Raw genomic sequence first — 19,590 nt, 5'->3', positions numbered from 1 at the left:
CCCTCCTCTAGCTTATCTCTCCATGCTTCAGGCTCTCTGCCTTTATTCCTGATGAAGGGCTTTTGCCCGAAACGTCAATTTTGCCTGTCCTCGGATGCTGCCTGGATTGCTGTGCTCTTCCAGCACCACTAATCCAGAAAGTGATAGACCAAACCAATGACATAATACAGTTAATTATCAAAAAACACAGTCCTTTCTGGTACACACAGAGTCCAGATATAGAGTCTTCAAAAAATATAGCGTCCATTCTCAGGAACAGAGTCCACTCCAGTTTACAGCATGCATAGTCAGAAGTGGAGTCTACTCCAAATTGCAGAGTCCACTCCCAAAGGCAGTAAATGCACACCCCAAAGCACACAGGTATTCAGTCTCTATGGAGTCCTAGCCCAGCCTTGGAAAACCAGGCCCATTCACAAGAACAGTATATTGTACAGGTGCAGTTAACTCCCAGGGGTTTGGTCCACTCACAAAGGAAAGGTCCTCTCCCAAACCCCAGGATACAGCAAGTGCTCACCTCCCAGCACACAGACAGGTGTTCGATCTTCAGAGGTCCAGTCCCAGGGCTAGGCCTCCTCACAGGAACAGCTCCTCTGGTAAAATGTATATCTTCCACAAGGACTCAGTCCAAATACCAAAAACAGTGAAGACACATACAAAAAAAAAGGAAACTAGAGTCAAAGGGCTAAGCCCGACCACAAAATTAACAGTGTCCTTTTCTCAAAAAGTAAAAGAGAAAAGAGTAACATACAGGCTGTAACCAGCCAGTGAATCCCCTAATGAGAACACATTATGTGCATCAGGAGTTTAACAATCAGTCCTCACTAAAAGGAATGCCAGTTAACAAACTGGCTAAATAATTCAGGAATCTGGTTTCCACCCCAGAAAAAAAGGAGCAGAAACCAACTGTAGCACCAGCCAGCACAGAGTCAGTCCACTAAACTGAGAAGGCCTCTGAATCTGTTTATTTTTTTTATTTTATTAAGCAAATTACAAAAACAGTTTACAACAAAGTTACATTTACAGCTGCATACAAGAGACAGCAATTTTATAAAGGGAGAGGAGCAGCAAAGCCAAGCCCCAAACCCTACCGTTCAAACAGTTTACAGGGACAGGAGGACAAACCTCAAATCCCAGTTTCACATATAAAAATATAAAGAGACATCAATGACATTTGTACATTAGATAATACTGTTACATACAAAAGTGCAGACAATACAGACCCAGCAAGCTCCCGCCCCTCCCACCTTCCGACCACTCTAAGGCAGCCCGCCCCTACCCACCTTCCGGTTTTCAGTCCATCCCATGCCCCTTCCAGTCCTCAGTCCGCCCTGACACACCTTTCGACCACCTCTAGGACAGCCCGCCCCTGTACCCACCCGGACTGACAGTGGTCAGGACGGCCTACCCACCTTCCGGCTTCACTAACCCCCCCAGCACCTTTCGACCACCTCTGGGGCAGCCCGCCCCGGTCCCTGCCCGGGGTGACAGCGCTGAGGATGGCTACCCGTCTTCTGGCACTCAGTCTGTCCCTACGTACCATTAGGCTCTCACCCACACCGTTGCACCTCCGACGGTGGGCTATCCTGGCACACCTTCGGCCACCTCTAGGACAGCCCATCCCCTTCCCTGGGATGACAGCGTGCAAGGTAGCCCATAAGCCTTCCGGATCTCAGCCCGCCCCTACGCGCCTTCTGGCTCTCAGCTGCTCTGACACCTTTCGACCACCTTTAGGACAGCCCGTCCCAATTATCCCTTATCGGGATGACAGCACTCAGAACGGCCTACCCACCATCTGGCTCTCAGGGCAACTGGCATCAGGGTGGCCTACCCACCCTCTGGCTTTTGGGACAGCTTACCAACCTTCAGGTTCACAGGATGGCCTACCCACCCTCCGGCTCTCGGGGTGACAGCTTTCAGGACGAAGCATGAGCCTCCCAGCTCACAACAAGGCCTGCCAGACCCAGGGACACGCAAGACAGTGCGGGTGATAGACCCAGGAAACACCACAATACAGTTAGTTACCAAAAAAACAGTCCTTTCTGGTACACAGTCCAAATCTATATTGTCTACAAGATATAGAATCCATTTCTAGGAAGAGTCCACTCCAGTATATGATGTACGTTGTCAGAAATAGTCCACTCCAAACTGCAGAGTCCGTTGCTAAAAACAGAGTCCACAACCAAGGGCAGAGTCCACTCCTGAAGGCAACAAATGCACAGCACACAGTTGTTCAATCTCAGAGTCCTGGCCCAGCCTTGGTAAACCAGGCCCACTCACAGGAACATAGTACAGGTGCAGTTAACTCACAGGGGTTTGGTCCAGTCCTGAAGGAAAGGTCTTCTCCCAAACTCCAGGATACAACAACTGCTCACCTACCAGCGTGCACACACACAGGTGTTCAATCTTCAGAGACCCAGTCCCAGGGCTAGGCCACCCCACAGGAACAGCTTCCACAGGGCTCAGTCAAAACACCAATAAAAAAGTGAAGACACATACAAAAAACAAAGAAAACTACAGTCCAAGGGCTATGCCCTATCACAAAAATTAACATTGTCCTTTTTTCAGAAAGAGAAAAGAGTAACACACAGGCTGTAACCAGCCAGTGAAACAACAATCCCCTAATGAGAACTGAGCTACACCTGAAACACATTATGTGCATCAAGAGTTTAACAATCAGTTCTCACTAAAAGGAGTGCCAGTTCGGAAATTGGGTTTCCCCTTTCAAAAAAGGTGGACTGTAACATACTGGCTGTAATACCAGCCAGCACAGAGTCAGTCCCCTAAACTGAGAAGGCCTCTGAATCTCCTGTTTTTTTTTACACAGTGAAAGCCACAAGGTGCATGAATCTTTATTCAATTTCCACCACCAGGAAGAAAGGAAACACCCGAGTGGCCAGTGACAGAAACTCCTGTTTTTGTTTTTTTTTGCTGTGTGATCAAAACAGTGAAGGGGAGGGTATCTCCTGTTTATGTCTGTGAGCCAGGGCTCCCTGATTGGACCAGGTTAACAGCCCCAATCAGGGAACTTCTCTTCTATGAGGTCCACCTGGCTGACTTTGTTACAGTGTTCTATCTCCATAATGCATTTCAGTAACTCACTGAGCCTCCTTCAACAGGACCTTCCAAACCCACGATCCGTACCATCAAGAAAGACAAATGATCCATGGCAACACCACTGTCTGCACATTCCCCTCCATCCCTGACTTGGGAAATATATTGTGATTTCTTCAAAAGTCATAGTGGAAGAAAAACTGAATGAGGAAAGTACTGATCTTAGTTACCAAATTCAAGGAAACATGAGCAGCTTAGCTTTATTTTTGCAGAAACCATGGGATGTTTGAGAGTTCACAAATTGTTGGAAAAAATTATGCTTGTATTTTTTTTTAAATTTTAGTTTTGTCAGACATGAAACTAATGTAACATGTGCAAATGCTCTCTAGAACATAGATAGAAATTTCACTTTAAATTTTGAAATTCTAACAACACGGTTAGAGTCCGTACATGAAAATGAGGCCCTGGTTCAAAGTGGTAGATCATTTGCACCTTCCTCGAGGCAGTTCGGGATGAACAACAAGTGCCAGCCTAATCATTGACACTCTTATCCCATGCGTTAATTAAAAGAAAACTTCTGGTCCTTGACATTGAACTAGCTTTGAAGAACCTGGCCTAAGAGGTGTGATTAATTCCTGCAAATGCCCAGGTCCCCACCAGATGAGTCCAGTCCCAAATTTGGATTGCAGCTCATCAGCTCTGAACTAAAATGTTACTCAGGCTGAAGAGATATACTTCAAATGTGGTTGCGATGAATCACAATCCTCACATGCTACAGCTGCAACACATCACTTATCCTGCCATTTTTATGTTGTTTGATGGAACTAATTAGGTCTCAAGGTTTAGCAGTGCTACTCAATGATAGTCTGAAGATCAAGGAGTAAATCAAATTATTGTCCTATTTGCCTTGTCTTCATTTTGTGTAAGATGAAAATTTGATGGTGAATTACCCAAGGGCCTTCAGAATCTGATGATGGACCTAGTTTCAGGAGGACAGGTTCTACAAAACAGTTTACTGGTTTTTGTGTTAAGGAAGTTGCAGATCTAGTGTATAAGGGTGAGGTGTAGTGGTTATCTGCATAGGTTTCAAGAAGACCCTTGAAGTTTTCCCAATGTTCATATGGGATAGAGAGGAAAATAACAGATTAGATTCCCCACAGTATGGAAACAGGCCCTTTGGCCCAACAAGTCCACACTGACCCTTAGAAGAATAACCCACCCAGATCCATTCCCCTACTCTATATTTACCCCTGACTAATGCACCAAGCACTATGGGCAGTTTAGCATGGCCAATTCACCTGACTTGCACATCTCTGGATTGCGGGAGGAAACCAGAGCACCCGGAGGAAACCCACACGGACAGGGGGAGAATGTGCAAACTCCACACAGGCAGTCGCCCAAGTGGGAATTGAACCTTGGTCCCTGGCACTGAGAGGCAGCAATGCTAAACCCTGAGCCACCGTGCCGCCAACCATGGCACTGATGACTGGTGAGCTTGCATAAATATTTGATGCAGAAGGAGGTAAAGGGCAATTGCTGCCACACTTGGTGTAGCAAGGTTATGATGAATGGCCAAGGTACACAAGAACTTTTTCTGCATAATTATGTCACTATGTTTATAGGCTGTGCTTGCAATTTATTTGGGTCATTGAACACAGCAAAGTCATAGTAGAAGATTAACTGAGAAATAATTGATCTTAGTTACCAAATTCAATGAAACATGAGTAGCTTTGCTTTATTTTTGCAGAAGCTGTGGAATGTTTGAGAGTTGACAAGTTAATGGAAAAAAGTATTGCTTGTATTTTATTTGATAAATTTTAGTTTTATCAGATTGTCAAGAGGCAGTACTGTTATGTGTCACGTGTATGTTTCATTATTCTACTATATCTTGGGTTTTTTTACACTAAGCCATCTTACTGTCATTTAATGCGTATCAATGAAAGAGAAGCAGTAATTTTCTGTTTACACATGAGGCCTGTCATCATTGTCTCTTAATGTGGACAGAGGCTACTCTTCTGTAGGGCCGAATATATTGGATCCTGTTAATGTACATGTATGTTCATTTTGGATCTGTAAGTTTTCAACAAAACAATACTGTGCTTTGATCTTGCCATTCAAAATTGTGCATTCTTAGATTCAAAAAGGCAAACTTCATGGAAGCATTGATGTTGGGTTGTCAGTAATGTCGATCAAAAAGAAGGCACGCAGAATAGACCTTGACACAGAAGAACATATCTATCATCTAAAGGTATGTTAACATAACCAATAGGAACCTTATTTATTATCTGAAGATGTAACATCATCAGAAATAGGAGTAGGAGTAGGCCATTCAGCTCATTGTGTCTCTCTTTTCCACTGTTCAATAGGATCATAGCTGCTCTGATTGTGACTTCAATTCCAGTTTTCTGTCCGACTCCCATATTTGTTAACTCGTCTGTTAATCGAAATCTGTATAGCTCAGCCTTGAGTATATCCAGAGATCCAAAGCTTTCCACTGCTTTCTAGGGAAGGGAATTCCAAAGACTAACAACCCTGTGAGCGATAAAATTCCTGCTTGTCTCTATCTTAAATGGGAAACAACTTATTTTGAAACACTTTTCCCCGTTTTACATTCCTTCATGAGGAGAAACATCCTCTCAACATCTACCCTGTCAAGTCCCCTGAATCTTTTATGTTTTAGTAAGATTGCCTCTTATTCTTCTAAACTCTAATAGTTAGAGAGAGAACCTGCTTAACCTTTCCTTCATCCCCAAACTCTCTCTAATCAATGTGCTCTGAGCTGCTTCCGATGCATGAATATACTTCCTTAAACAAGGAGACAAAGGCTCAGATCCTCCAGTCTCTAGAAAGTTAAAGTACCCTGAAAGATGCATGTTGGCACCCCTCGGAAGTTCAAATGCATTGACTTCATGGGAATTGCCCAGGGAGTTTAAACTACTGATGAGAAATCTCCTATTTGCAATTGATGAGGATACCATGGATCTCACCGCTCACACCACGCGCCATAGCTGGTATCCATCTTCTGTACTGCTCTCTTTGTTTTGTTAAAGTACTAAGACTTGAAATATTACATAATAATTTTCATAGTTATGTTATGAAGTCTAATTAGCTTTATATATTTAACATGCTGCTTAAATTTTCCCAGTCGCCTTTTAATGTCTTGTCCCAGTTGAGAAAGGAATAAAAATTTATAAAATCACCAGCCCCCTACTTACTTGCCTTTTTTTTTTGCTACCTGACTTCAGTTCTCAAGTCTCACTGTCTTTCACTAACCCTTTCAGACTGCTTAATTTTGCAAAAAAAGGACTGACAGCATCTTCTACCCTCACTATACAAAATTTCCTCATTTGTCAAATTCACAGGGTTAAGTATTTTACTTCACTGCACTCAGGCAGAGGTGTAACTTTGTGCTGTTCACTGAAATAAAGCCTATTGACAGAAACATTTTTAAATAGAAATTGTCAACACATTTTTATATGCACAGGTAAAATCTCAGGAAGTGTTTGATGCTTGGGTAACAAAATTGCGCCATCATCGATTGTACCGTCAAAATGAAATCGTGAGATCACCCAGGGATGCCAGCTTTCATGTCTTCCCGACATCACCAAAAACTGATACTTCACCAGCTCCAGCTACCACTGTGTTGGATGTAAAGGTGAGTGATTTTAACTGATCTATATAGCATTTAAATTTGAATTTTCCAGTTACATTTTGAACTAAAACAATTCAGATTAATTGAACAGATATTATCTTGTTGTTGTGCATTTTCCTTTTAGATTGGCGTTCACAAAATGCTTTCTTCTGTTTGTCACTGACAAAATAAAATTTAATCATGGTTGTAAAAAAAAAGCCAGTTTGGGTTTTGTTGTATTTCTACTTGTGATTAAAATTAAAGCTTTGTTTTCTTTAATTTATTTCACAATATGCTTATTTTTAAAGTATCCTAACATAAGGTGGATGGTCTATTCTCTGGCTCATACAAGTGAAACATTGCAGCTGTTACTTAACATGATGATATTTGTATATAAAATAGGCTGGCTATTTAATTTTAAAATCAACATTTTTCTTCAATGCGTGTGGAAATCTTTCAGTCTGCTCCATGAGTACACAGTCACAGAATGATTGTTCAGTCAATTATGCCTGTGCTAGCTGTTTGAAGGAGCAATTCATCTTATTCCACACCTCAACCTTCTCCCTGTAACTCTGCAGACTTTTACTTCTCTGAAAATAATCCAGTTTCCTTTAGATTGCCTAAAGTGATTCTGCATCACCAGACACTCTGGCAGCACAGTCCAGATTGTGGCTTCTTGCTCGATGAAAGAATATCTCATCCTGTTGATTCATTGCTTACTGCCATAAATGTGTTGAGTCTCTAAAAGGAGTGTGGGTAGTTTAACGAGTGAGTAGGAATTTGGGAGGTGAAGTATAGTGTGAAAATGTGAGCATCTCCCATTTTGAGAGGGAGAATAGAAAAGTAGTATCTTATTTAAATAAAGAGAAGTTGTGGAAGTCTGAGTTCAGAGTAGTATTGGTATCTTAGTAGATGAAGCACAAAAGGTACAGCAAGTGATTAGGAAGGACATTGGAATGTCCTTTTCTATTTTAAGAACAATGGAATATAAAAATAGGGAAATTCTCTTAAAATTGTACAGAGCATTTGTGAGACCACATCTGGAATCTGATGTGCAGTTTTGGTTTCCTTAATTAAGAAAATATATAATTAGACTAGAAATTCTGCAATGATGATTCACTTGGCTGCTTTCTAGGATGAAAGTGTTGTCTTAAGAGAAATGGTCAGCGCTGTACCTATTGGAGTTCAAAAGACTGAGGTGATCTTATTAAAGAATATAAGGTCTTGAGGAGACTAGACAGGCTGGATTTTGAAATTCTAATTCCCTTCAAAGTTTGTGCGAAGATTTGTAGCTCGGGTGCTCGTTGTTGTGGTTCTGTTCGCCGAGCTGGAAGTTTTTGTTGCAAACGTTTCGTCCCCTGGCTAGGCGACATCATCAGTGCTTAGGAGCCTCCTGCGAAGCGCTTCTTTGATGTTTCCTCCGGTGTTTATAGTGGTCTGTCCCTGCCGCTTCCGGTTGTCAGTTTCAGCTGTCCGCTGTAGTGGTTGGTATATTGGGTCTGGACCAATATGGTCATGCCGGAAGAGAATGGGAAGGGGGATTGAAATGGCCAGTGATCAGGGCAGTTCATTGACTTCGCCAACAACTTCCACCCCACCCTTAAATTCCCTTGGTCCACCTCGGACACATCCCTTCAATTTCTTGACCTCTCTGTCTCCATCTCCGACGACAGTCTCCAGACAGATGTTGACTGTAAACTCACAGACTCTCTCAACTACCTCGACTACACCTCTTCCCACCCAGTATCCTGCAAAAGCTCCATCCCGTTTTCCCACTTCCTTCGTCTCAGTCGCATCTGCTCAGATAGGGAAACATTCCAGTCCCAAGCATCCCAGATGTCCACCTGTTTCGAACAATGTGCTTTTCCCCCACTCTGTCATCCAGACAGCCCTCCACTGCACCACCTCCATTCCCTGTTCAACTGCTCTAATCCCCCACCAATGCAATAAAGACAGAGTCCCCCTTGTCCTCACCTACCAATGCAAAACCTGCTGGCATACCGCCTCTCTCACCTCTATCCAGGGCCCCAAACAGTCCATCCAGGTGAGACAGAGGTTCACCTGCCTCTCCTCCAACCTAGTCTACTGTATCCGGTGCTCCCGATGTGATCTTCTCTACATCGGGATACCAAAAGTAAACTCGGCACATTTCACCAGGCATCTCAGCCGGGCCTGCAGGGACTGACCTGGTCTCTCCGTCACAGCCCATTTTAATTCCCATTCCCAATCCTTCTCCCTTTCCGACATGACCATCCTTGGCCGCCTCCATTGCCACAACGAATCAAACCATAAATTGGAGCCCGGAGGACTCAACATTGAGTTCTTCAATTTCAAATATCCTCCCTTCCCATCCCCCAACTCCCTTCCAGCACTTCCATTCCTCTTATCGACCCTTCTTTCCTGTTACCAACTGGATTCATTCCTCCCATCGATCAACCAGGCCATACCATCTATCTGTGTTCACCTATCCTTCCCTCACCACTCCTTCCCTCCCCCACCTTTACCTCCACCCCCAGCCCTAAAGAAGGGTTATGCCCGAAACATTGACTTCTCCACCTCCTGATGCTGCCTGGCTTGCTGTGCTCTTCCAGCCTCCTGCTTGTCTATAAATGATTTAAAAGGTCTTTTGAAGAATAAAATATTTTTGCAGTCAGGACTTGTATTTAGATATCAGAATATTCTCTATGCTTAGAGTTTAATGAGTAAAATGAATTTTTGTTGGATACGTTTTGAAATTCGATAAATTATTTTTATCGAGCTTAATGAAATTTGTAATTTGTTATGAGGAGTCATGTCTAGCACCTTGGTTTATAGGCCAATTACTTTCTGAAGACAAATATTTTTGTGTAGAACATCAGACAGGACAATATCTGGAGATGATGATGATGATTTGGTTGCAGCTACACAGCTAGGACGGTACTGTTTTTCCTTGGGTACATATAGATACAGTAGAAAATGAATTAATCAGTAGAGCCACAAAAGACTAAATATATTTATTTCTGGAACTTCTCCAAGTCAACATGGGTGGAAAAGAGCCTGCTAAGATAAGATGATACAGCAAGTATGTATTAAATTTCTTTATTTAGATCTTTATAATTATCAGACCTGCTGACCTGTGAATTATTTAGGATTCTTTCCGCCCTTTCCATATTGTTGTACTGTTCCAGAAATGTCACTTGCCCTTTCAAATCTGGTCTAAATATTAATACATGAGTCATGTCATTGAGTATGACAGATTATTTGTATGCTGAGTCTGATCCACAACCATTTTGCTGCAATCAACCAACACAGAAAAGGCTGTGGATGAAATATGTGAATGTCTGATCTGTTACTCATTGAAAAGGCGTGCTGTAAAGCAGAGAACTCTATTGCAACTGATTTAATGATAGGTTATTATAATCTTTAATATTGAATGTCAGATATTTATTCCATTTGCTTCTGGCACCTTTATGTAGACAGCAACAATAAATATACTTGCATGTGAAGAAATGCTTTGTTATTTCATATTGATTTACACCAGCATAACTCTGTTTGCCAAGTGGAAGCAAAGTGAATTATCAAACACAATATGTAATTGTGAAATTCACATTTGTCGTTCAGAGATAATCAGTAAAGCACATTATCTGAAGTTGTTGAGTTTAATTGTGTTTCCAGAGTTCTGTTGGAAATATGCTGAATTACTGAATACCATACCTCAGGAACAAAGCCAGGGACTGACCTAGGGAATTGCATTTTGCCAATAGGAGCCAATTAAATGGCTCTGTGTGTTTGTGTATGTTTTGTTGATTGGCCAAATGAGGTTGCTAAGAAGTTGCATTGCTACCAGTTGGCCATTCCCACTTGGGATCTCCTAAAGAGCGTCCAAAAAAAAGCGATGCATCCAGTGGAGACCACCAGAGCTTTCCCAATGCTTTCCCTGCAAGGTGGCAGAGCCACCTCTTGCTAGGAAGGTAGAATGAGGCTTTTAATTAATCACCTATGTGGCTGGGTTAGAGAGCTCAGTTGGCTGGATGGCTAATGTCCAGTGATGCCAACAGTGTGCATTCAATTCCCACACCGGCTGAGATTACCATGAAGGACTGTCCTTCTCAACCCTTCCCGTCACTTGAGTTGTGGGGACCCTTATGTTAAACCACCACCAGTTGTCTCTCTGAGGAGAGAGTATCCCAATGGTCTGGTAAGACTGTGGCAATCTTTTATGTGGCTATGACTCAACTGAGTTCCTAGATGGCATCTGGAGCTCATGTGTCACCTTTCCCACCAAAATGGCATAGTAGAAGGAATGCCTCAATGTCAGTGCCTTTTTTTCCAACCTTCCAACTTCAGTTCAACCCCAGTGAAGACTGATAGTGGAATGACCATTCTAGAGGGCTTTGAAATACTGAAGGCCAAACTACAGGATAGAAGACCAGGGAGTTCACTTTGTAGTAATGAAGCATGTTGATAGATTATAATTCGAGAATAACCTCATTCCAGTGATATGATTTAATATGATTTAACTTTATAGTTCCTGTAATAGCACTTTTAAACAAATCTCCCCAACGTCCACCACAAACCCATAAAACAAGTTAAGTCAGCATTAAAATGATGCATTTTGGAAAGCCATTGACAGAATTTAGTTGTTGAATCATGAATTAAGAAAGATCATTCAGCCAGTTTACTTTCCAAATAAGCAATCCACATGGTGCCATTCCCCTGTCTTCTCTCCGTATAAGCCTATACCTGCTTCTTCTCTCTGTAATAATTCAGTTCGCTCAGTTGCCTCGATTGAACCTTCCTCCAGCACACAATTGGGCAGTGTATTAAGGAAGACCATAACTATAAGATGTTGGAGCAAAGTGAGGTCATTTTGTCCATTAAGTCTGCTGTATTGTTCAGTGAGATTATAATCTTCTACTCCATTTTCCTGCCTTCTCTCTATTACCCTTGATTTCCTTGTTGATTAAAAATCTATCTGATTATAATTCATAACAAGGCCTCTCCAGCTCTCTGAGTAAAGGAATCTTCAGATTGCCAACTCTGAGACAAACAATTTCTTCTCCTCCTCATTGATTCCTTACTCTGATAGATGCCCTTTGGTCCTACACTCTCCCACAGGGAAAACCATCTCTCTACATCTACCCTGTCAAGCCTCCTAATAATCGTCTATGTTTCAGTTGAGTCTGCTATAGTCTTTCTAAACACTAATGACTATAAGCTCAACTCTCCTCATAATAAATCCCTGCATAACTAGTGAACCTTCAATGTCAATGCCAGTGTATTGCTCCTTAAATAGGGGGACCAAAACAATTCAGTGTTCTGGATGTGATTTAGGTAGTGCCTTTTATAGTTTAGCAAGACCTCCCTATTTTATTTTCAGTCTCGGGCCTGCTGCAGTGCTCCAGCAAGGCTCAGTATAAGTTGGAAGAATAGCATTTTATTTTCTGCTTGGGAACCCTGCAACCTTTAGGACTCGATACCGAGTGAGAGCCAGAATATTGTCTTCTATGTCCTTTATCCAGCCCCATACACAGGCCCTGAGGTGACATGGACTACTTTCAGCTTGGTTAACCCATTTTCACTTCCTTATGATCCCCATCAGCTTTCCTTTCTCCCTGGCAAGCTATAATCTATCCCGTTGTCTGTCAAACTGTTGTCTCTCTCTGCCTCCATCAGTACCTATTTGCTCTCATCTACACCCCCTGTCTTCCCTTATCCCCTTCTGTGAATCCATCTTCCAATGTCACAAACTGCTTACTTAAACATCTGCCGTTGTTCCTTAACAGCCATTTGCACTAAACTCCTTTTCCAGCCCATTCCAGCCAACTCTGTCTGCATCCCTATGTAATTACCCTTATTTAAATTCAGCAAGGTTATTTCCAACCCAGATTTCTCTCACTTGATCTGAACGTTAAATTCTACCACAAATTTATTCTACAGTGCTGCAGTCAGTTCCTCCTTACAGTATCCCCTCTCGTCCATACAGCTTACAAGGACCTTGTAACTTGTACAGTGGCAGGGACGGAGTTTCCTCAAGGGCTGTCCTTTGTGTCCCCAGTTGCTTTGCCTGCAATCACATTATTCATATTTTTGATCACAGGGCAATGACCTCATCGGCAGGGGCAGGGGCAGGGGGTCTTTTTACCTCTTGGAACTAAGTGTCCAGGTAACTTGCACTTTGCCTGATTGAGCCTGCAGCTCACACACCAGCTCCTCAAACTGGATCCAAAGTTACTGGAGCTGTAAATATTTGCTTCAAGTATATTCCTTGTGGATCAACTTGAATGTTTGCAGCTGCAGCACATCATCTCACCCACCATATTTAATGTATTCGGTTTAAGTTCTGAGTTAAATCACTTCAGTATCCCTACTCTTTCCACATGAAAGACTTACAGTGAGTGCCTTTACTGTATTTGCTTCCTTTTTTGAATACTCTAGTATCTCTCTTAAACTTAACAAATCCCTCCAGACCCTAAGTGACTTACTATAAACATTAAAGTCAGATAGATATTCCACCTTAATTAGCATGTGAAACAGGTGAATTGCAAGTATTCCAGCAAGGAGTAATTAACTGGATATATGCGCTACATTATTGCCACCTGGACAAACTGCTTATTAAAATGTTAGACATTCAGTGGAAGTTGTTCTTCTTAAAATGCTTAGTTCACTATCTATTAGGCAGTGAACTGTTTGGAAGGCTCTCACATCGTATTCACAATAGCCTTGATCTTCTGCTTGTCATCAAAGAGGGTGTGACCAATGCTGACCACAATTTTAATGTACCCACTTACCATTTAACAGTGCTGTTTTTGCACCTTGGATGCTGGCTACATTGTCAAAGCTGGGAGGCCAATTGTCAGATGTAACTCCAGTCCAACCCCTATTCTCATGATGAACTGAAGATGTGTCCCTTCAGATCTCCCCTCAGTTTGTTAAATGGAGCTGTCAACCCCAATACTGCTCAATGTCTCCTCCCTCACATGCCCAACAATATTCAACCCCACAGCCACCACATCTTACAAACCTATTCTACTCTCCCCATTCCCTGACAATGCTGTCTTTCCTATCATCATCTGGACAGGAGGGAGGGATCACAGAAGGTGAGCTGGGAGAGGCAGTTTCAGAGGTGGTTGGACACTGTCTGGGATTGTGGAGCTCAGCTGGATTGGGGAGCAGAGCACTCATGAGATGGGGCTGGGAAGGGTGTGAACATTGCTGTGATCGGTATAGGATGTACTAACGGTGAAATATGCACTGCATGGGCACAGTGACTGGGGTGAACTTTGCCAGGAGAGAGGTAGAGATTGCTGGGCTACTGGAGTGTTTTGACTCTCCAGCTGATTCAAAGTTATGCTAACTTTGAAACTGCTGTTTAAAGCTTTAGTTAAACCAGAGTATGTATAGGGCAAACAGCCCAACTCAGAAGATTTGGGACAAAAACAGAAATTTGCTGGAAAAGCTCAGTGGAGAGAAATCAGAGTTAACATTTCGGGTTCAGAACTGTTCTGAAGAAGGGTCACTGAAGCAAAAACATTAACTTTGATTTCTCTCCTGAGATGCTGCCAGACCTGTTGAGTCTTTCTAGCAATTTCTGTTTTTGTTTCTGATTTTCAACCATCTGCAGTTCTTTCGGTTTTTATTCGTAAGATTTAGGGCCTTATTAATTAGATTTAGGTAGAGCTGAGTCACGACTTGTCATTGATCCTAATTGAATAATAGTGTCCAAGAACAAATGAAGGATCTACTCACTTTAAATATATATTAATTGAAATAAAGATTATTCTCAACATTTCCCCTTTGAGTGACTCCTGACAATGAAGTGGAAAACTTGCATTTGTGTATATGCAACTCTAGTTATGTCCTGCAACATGTGACATCCACCAGACTGCATTTGCACATGTGCAGAGGGTAGGTGCTGCCCTTGCGTTATGATGTCGCTGGACCCACTTGTTCCCATTGTCATTAAGTACCATTTTCAAACCCTTCACATTGCAAATCTACAAAGAGAGAGAGAGAGAGAGATCATCAAAAAAGATCATTTATGACACCACAGCCAACTACCTTAGTATGCAACCTATTCAGGTTCATTGTCAGCAGACACATACATCTCCTCAATATGTCTGGAGTGATGGATGAATTACTACAGTGTTTGATTAATATACAATGCTAATCTGTGAGCCGTTTATAGAAAAGCTTCTAATTGTGTACATATAAACAACAGCATGTTTCCTATGTTGTGTTTATTATGCTTATGCTAAAGTGATATGTTAATGCAGATTGAAATTGGACCTTAACCTTCTTTCCCCCATTGTTGTTTCTTACAGCTGAAAATAATGGTGGTCAATACATTGCGGTGTTCCAATATAACCAACAGTATTAAGTCCCAAGAGTGTTTGTAGATATCTTACAATATTTTGTGATTGTTATGCCGTTTTAAATATTTTTGTAATATGAGGTTATGTTAATTGTATATTATTGTGCCTTTCATATCAACAATATATAATACCATTAGGAAATTGTTTAAGTGAAAGACTTTGTGATTTTCTATCTAAATGCTATTTCATGTAGTTGAGTGAGTTAATGACTGAAAATAGCCTGATTATAACTCAATGTCCTCTTACTTTCAACAGAGATATTATCTTCATTTATTTAAAACTTATGAATTTACAAGCAATGGGCATTGAATGTAAATAAAACAAAGATCAGTAATAAGGAAAAAAACTAACCAATACAGTAAGAAATTAGTAAAAAAAAATTGTGTAAAGGACAGTGAATGGTACAAATAATGAGATATGAAATGATAAGAGACAAACAGAGGCTATGGCCATCAATACAAGAGGAAGCATACAGGATTCATAAAAATGGTATGGGGTTGCAACTTCCAGAACTGGGGAAGACCCTTCCGTTGGTGTTTCAATTGAAGTACATTTCCTCTAGGATGGGTAGGAAAATCTCAGGTGACTCATCCATGCTTCTCTCTCTGACATTTCTTTCCACTAAGACTACAAATATCAGCTGCAAAAGCAACTTGCGTTGCACCAATTACATTTCATGCAGCTGATATCAACACACTGGTTGGATGGAACCATAAAGAGCCAGCACCTCATCACTGACCCAGCAATTGAGGTCCCTGGATTGACGTTCCTTGAAGACTGAGCATGTGACCAAATCAACACTGGGCCTGGGTGGTGTGGCTACCAGCTCCATAGTGGAAGGTGAGGGATCACCAAAACTCAGATTGTGGCCATGAGTCCCAGATCATGGAGAACATCACATCAAACCTGCCCACTAAGATCTGTTGCGTGAAGTACATCATTTCTCCAGCTGACATCTGAGGAGGGCCATTGCATGGATCATTAAACAAGACATCCGATTTATAAGTTTTCCCTTTTTTATGAAAGTTGGGAATGGAAGTACAGAAGACAAAAAAAGCTAAATTTAAGAAAAGCGATTTGAACAGTACTAGTTTAAAAAAATAGTTCTCTCAAATTTGGGAGCACCAATGATCATGAAATGAATATGAAGGAATTTCAGCAAATATCAGATCAGCCAAAGATGCTTTTGGTTCCAGGATTTTGAGGTTCTTCTCTCTTTACTACTTTATCGACTAAAAGTTACATTAATTTTGTATTTCATGCATTCTCTCTCTCTCTCTCTCTCTTTATATACTTAGCCTCAGCAGAACAATTTCACATGGCTGCCCTCCATTCCATGCAGTACAAGTCTACCTGCTTCCTACAGCAGCAGCCAAACCAAAGTTGCAGCATGGTTGTTGGAATCTGAGGAAATGAACAAGTGTGCTAAAGGTATTTTGTAAAAATTTGTACAGTAATTTTATTTTTCTTTTTTGGGGCTTGGCTGTCACTTATATGGCTGGTATTTGTTGCCCAGCATTGACTGTCACTGCCTGGTCCATTAATAGTCAATCATATTGTATTTGTGGAGTCACATGTAAGCCAGACCAGGTAACCATGGCAGATTTCCTTCCCTAAAGAATGTTGGTGAACTAGTTGGCTTTTTGCAATGATCGACAATCATTTCCAGATCATTTTATTAATTAAATTTTAAATTTCACCAGCTACTGTGATGGAATTTGAACCTATCTCCCCAGAGCATCAATCTGGGCTCCTGAATTATTCATTCAGTATTGTATTGTTATCACAATGCCACCCCCTTTTCTATCCATGTTCTTGGATCTAAAGATGAAATTATCAAGGTTATTCACACTTTTTATGATTTCTGCAGATCTCGCAAATTGCCAATCAAGCTTAGTTGAGCTCAGTAAACTACTACAAAATCTGGAAATCCTACAGAGGACACAGTCTGCGCCTAATTTCACTGATATGCAGGTATAGATGCTGCCCTTGCCTTATGATGTTGCTGGACCCACTTGTTCCCATTGTCATTAAGTACCATTTTCAACCCCTTCACATTGTAAATCTACAAAGAGAGAGCGAGAGACCATCTGCGAAAGAGATCACTTATGACACCACAGCCAACTACCATAGTATGCAACCTGTTCAGGAACTCAAGAATAGTTCAACATTGAGTTTTTAATTGCTTTTTAGAAGCGCTGATTGAATCATGACTATTTTATGTATTGGTAAAATAACCTTTACATTTTCTGGGCTCAACATAGATTTAATAGACATCAATTTGGTGAACTATAAACAAATAAATCCAAATCGATCTTTCTCACGCCAGATGCAATTCAGCAATTTGCCCAATTCTAAGAGGTTAAAAAGATAGCAAACATTTTGTTGCTTCTACCTGATTACATAAAATGTAGAGTGCATGGTTGTTTTCAGTAAACTAGTTAGTGCGGACAAATTGGTCAGCTTTGCAACGAAGGACCTAAACTTAGAATAGTAATTTTAGAGTAAATGATACCAATTAAATGGAAAACTGAGATAGCGTCATAAAGCAGAAAGGCAAAACCTGAACAGACCAACACTTGGCAGAATGTTGAAGTTAGATTATAGCATTTGAGTCATTTCCTGATACATTTCATTCGAGCTTTCTTGCTTAGGGAAGGGGAAATTCAATTTTTTTTGGTAAATTGCAGTTGTCATTTCAGAAATTGACGTCATCTTACATTTGTGGTGAAGGGCATAAACAGCTTGTGACGTCAGTGTTATGAGCTTATTATGAAATAATTAAGGTGGTTACTAAAATAAACTGATAGATACTTGAGAATTAATTTGTTTTCATGTGGTTCTGGTAAATCGTGCCAAACTAAGTCTAGATTATTTTTTTCTAAATTGTAGTTTTTTAAATTGCCCTGGTCTCTATTGTGCACTAGCTTATAAATTTAACAGCATGTTTGTCTTTGACTTTAACTGTTTTTGTAATGTAGGCTAACTGCATAGATATTACAAAGAAAGACAAGCGTGTCACCAGGAGATGGAGAACAAAAAGTGTCAGCAAAGATGGAAAAATGCAGCTTCAGGTACTCTCTTCACCTTTATGATTTTGTTGCATATTATCTGAGACGGGTTACAATCATGCCTTTTGTTCTGCTGCATAAGCTGCCATAATGTTTCAGTAGTGGTAAAATAACTTTGTATATTGTAATCGAAATAGCAATTCCACAGTTTTTGAAATTGTCTATAACCCAACATTGAAGTTTGTGTCACTTGTAGACAAGGTGATTAAAAAGGTGTTTGGCACGCTTGCCTTGATTGGTCAGTCCTTTGAGTATAGGACTTGGGAATTCATGTTGAGGTTGTACAGTATTCCAGTTCTGGTTGCCCCGTTTTAGGAAGGATATTATCAAGCTGGAGAGGGTTCAGAAGAGATTTACCAGGATGTTGCTGGGTTTGGAAGGTTTGAGTTATAAAGAAAGGCTGGATAGGTTGGGACTTGCTTCACTGGAGCATAGGAGGTTGAGAGGTGACCTTAAAGAGATTTGTAAAATATTCAGAGGTGTAGATGGAGTTAATGGTAGCTGTCTTTTCCCTAGAATAGAGGATTTCAAGATCAGGGGGCATACTTTTAAAGTGAGAGGAGAGAGATTTTAAAAAAGTCGAGGTGACTTTTTTTTACACCAGGTGGTTTGAGTGTAGAATGAACTTCCTCAGGAAGTAGTGGATGCAGATACAATTACAATGTTTAAAAGACATTTGGATAGGGATGTAGATAGACATTTAGATACATGAATAGGAAAGGTTTGGAGGGATATGGACCAGGATCGGGCAGGTGGGGCTAGTTTAGTTTGGGATTAAGTTCTGCATGGACTGGTTGGACCAAAGGGTCTGTTTCCATGCTGTATGAATATGACTCTATCCGTCACCCAGAGTAAAATCTTTGAATAAGTATTTTAATTTGAACATATTACATTATTATTTATCTCTTATGTCCTTGTGATAACAGTGGGTTTCTTCTTGGTAAATTAGCCAATAAGTGCTTAAGGGTATTCTGCAAGCTTGAGATGTGCTATATATCGACTACATTTTACCGGATGTGAAGGGTGGGAGTGGGGAGAGCAATAAACATTGTGAGAGAAACCAAAGGGGCGTTGAAATATTCTGCTGCCATGACATTCTGCCAGTGGACATGGACAGCTCTCTTGTCCAGATGTCAATTGTATCCCTTAATTGATCAATTAAAGGCTTTTTCCTTGCACTGCTGGTGTTTTACCAGGTGGAGGGTTGGCCTTCTGTTTTAAGGGAAGGCCCACCCCCTCCCCCGCAGACTCTGGAAGGAGGACTCTTGCTAACCATTTATTCTACGGCCAACTGAGCAGCACCTCAGCAGCAACAGTACCTGTCCTTTAAATTCACCAAGAGACTAAGTGGGCCCAACAGTTGTCCTCTAAGTCCTGCCCCAGATTTTCCTTTTTTAAAAAAAGCTGGCATCAGAGTTCCAGTCCATCAAAAATTCAGTTCAATAAACATGGATTCTGATTGTCTTTTAGCAGCCACTGAGGA

General features: G+C 41.2%; 1 protein-coding gene across 6 annotated transcripts in view; it reads left to right on the top strand.

Moving 5' to 3' along the window:
• osbpl6 (oxysterol binding protein-like 6) overlaps window positions 1–19,590 on the top strand; it is a 170,778-nt gene that overhangs the window by 100,471 nt on the left and 50,717 nt on the right. For all 6 annotated transcript variants that reach the window (XM_043693527.1, XM_043693522.1, XM_043693523.1 and 3 more), the window contains 5 exons: window positions 5,186–5,299; window positions 6,536–6,706; window positions 16,335–16,467; window positions 16,907–17,010; window positions 18,018–18,110. In XM_043693527.1, the coding sequence (XP_043549462.1) occupies window positions 5,186–5,299; window positions 6,536–6,706; window positions 16,335–16,467; window positions 16,907–17,010; window positions 18,018–18,110 (615 nt within the window). The remainder of the gene's footprint in view (window positions 1–5,185; window positions 5,300–6,535; window positions 6,707–16,334; window positions 16,468–16,906; window positions 17,011–18,017; window positions 18,111–19,590) is intronic.

Source organism: Chiloscyllium plagiosum, chromosome 7 (assembly GCF_004010195.1).
Source record: "Chiloscyllium plagiosum isolate BGI_BamShark_2017 chromosome 7, ASM401019v2, whole genome shotgun sequence".
In the NCBI taxonomy this organism is placed as follows: Eukaryota; Metazoa; Chordata; class Chondrichthyes; order Orectolobiformes; family Hemiscylliidae; genus Chiloscyllium; species Chiloscyllium plagiosum.
This window is presented reverse-complemented; position numbering and strand designations above follow the sequence as displayed.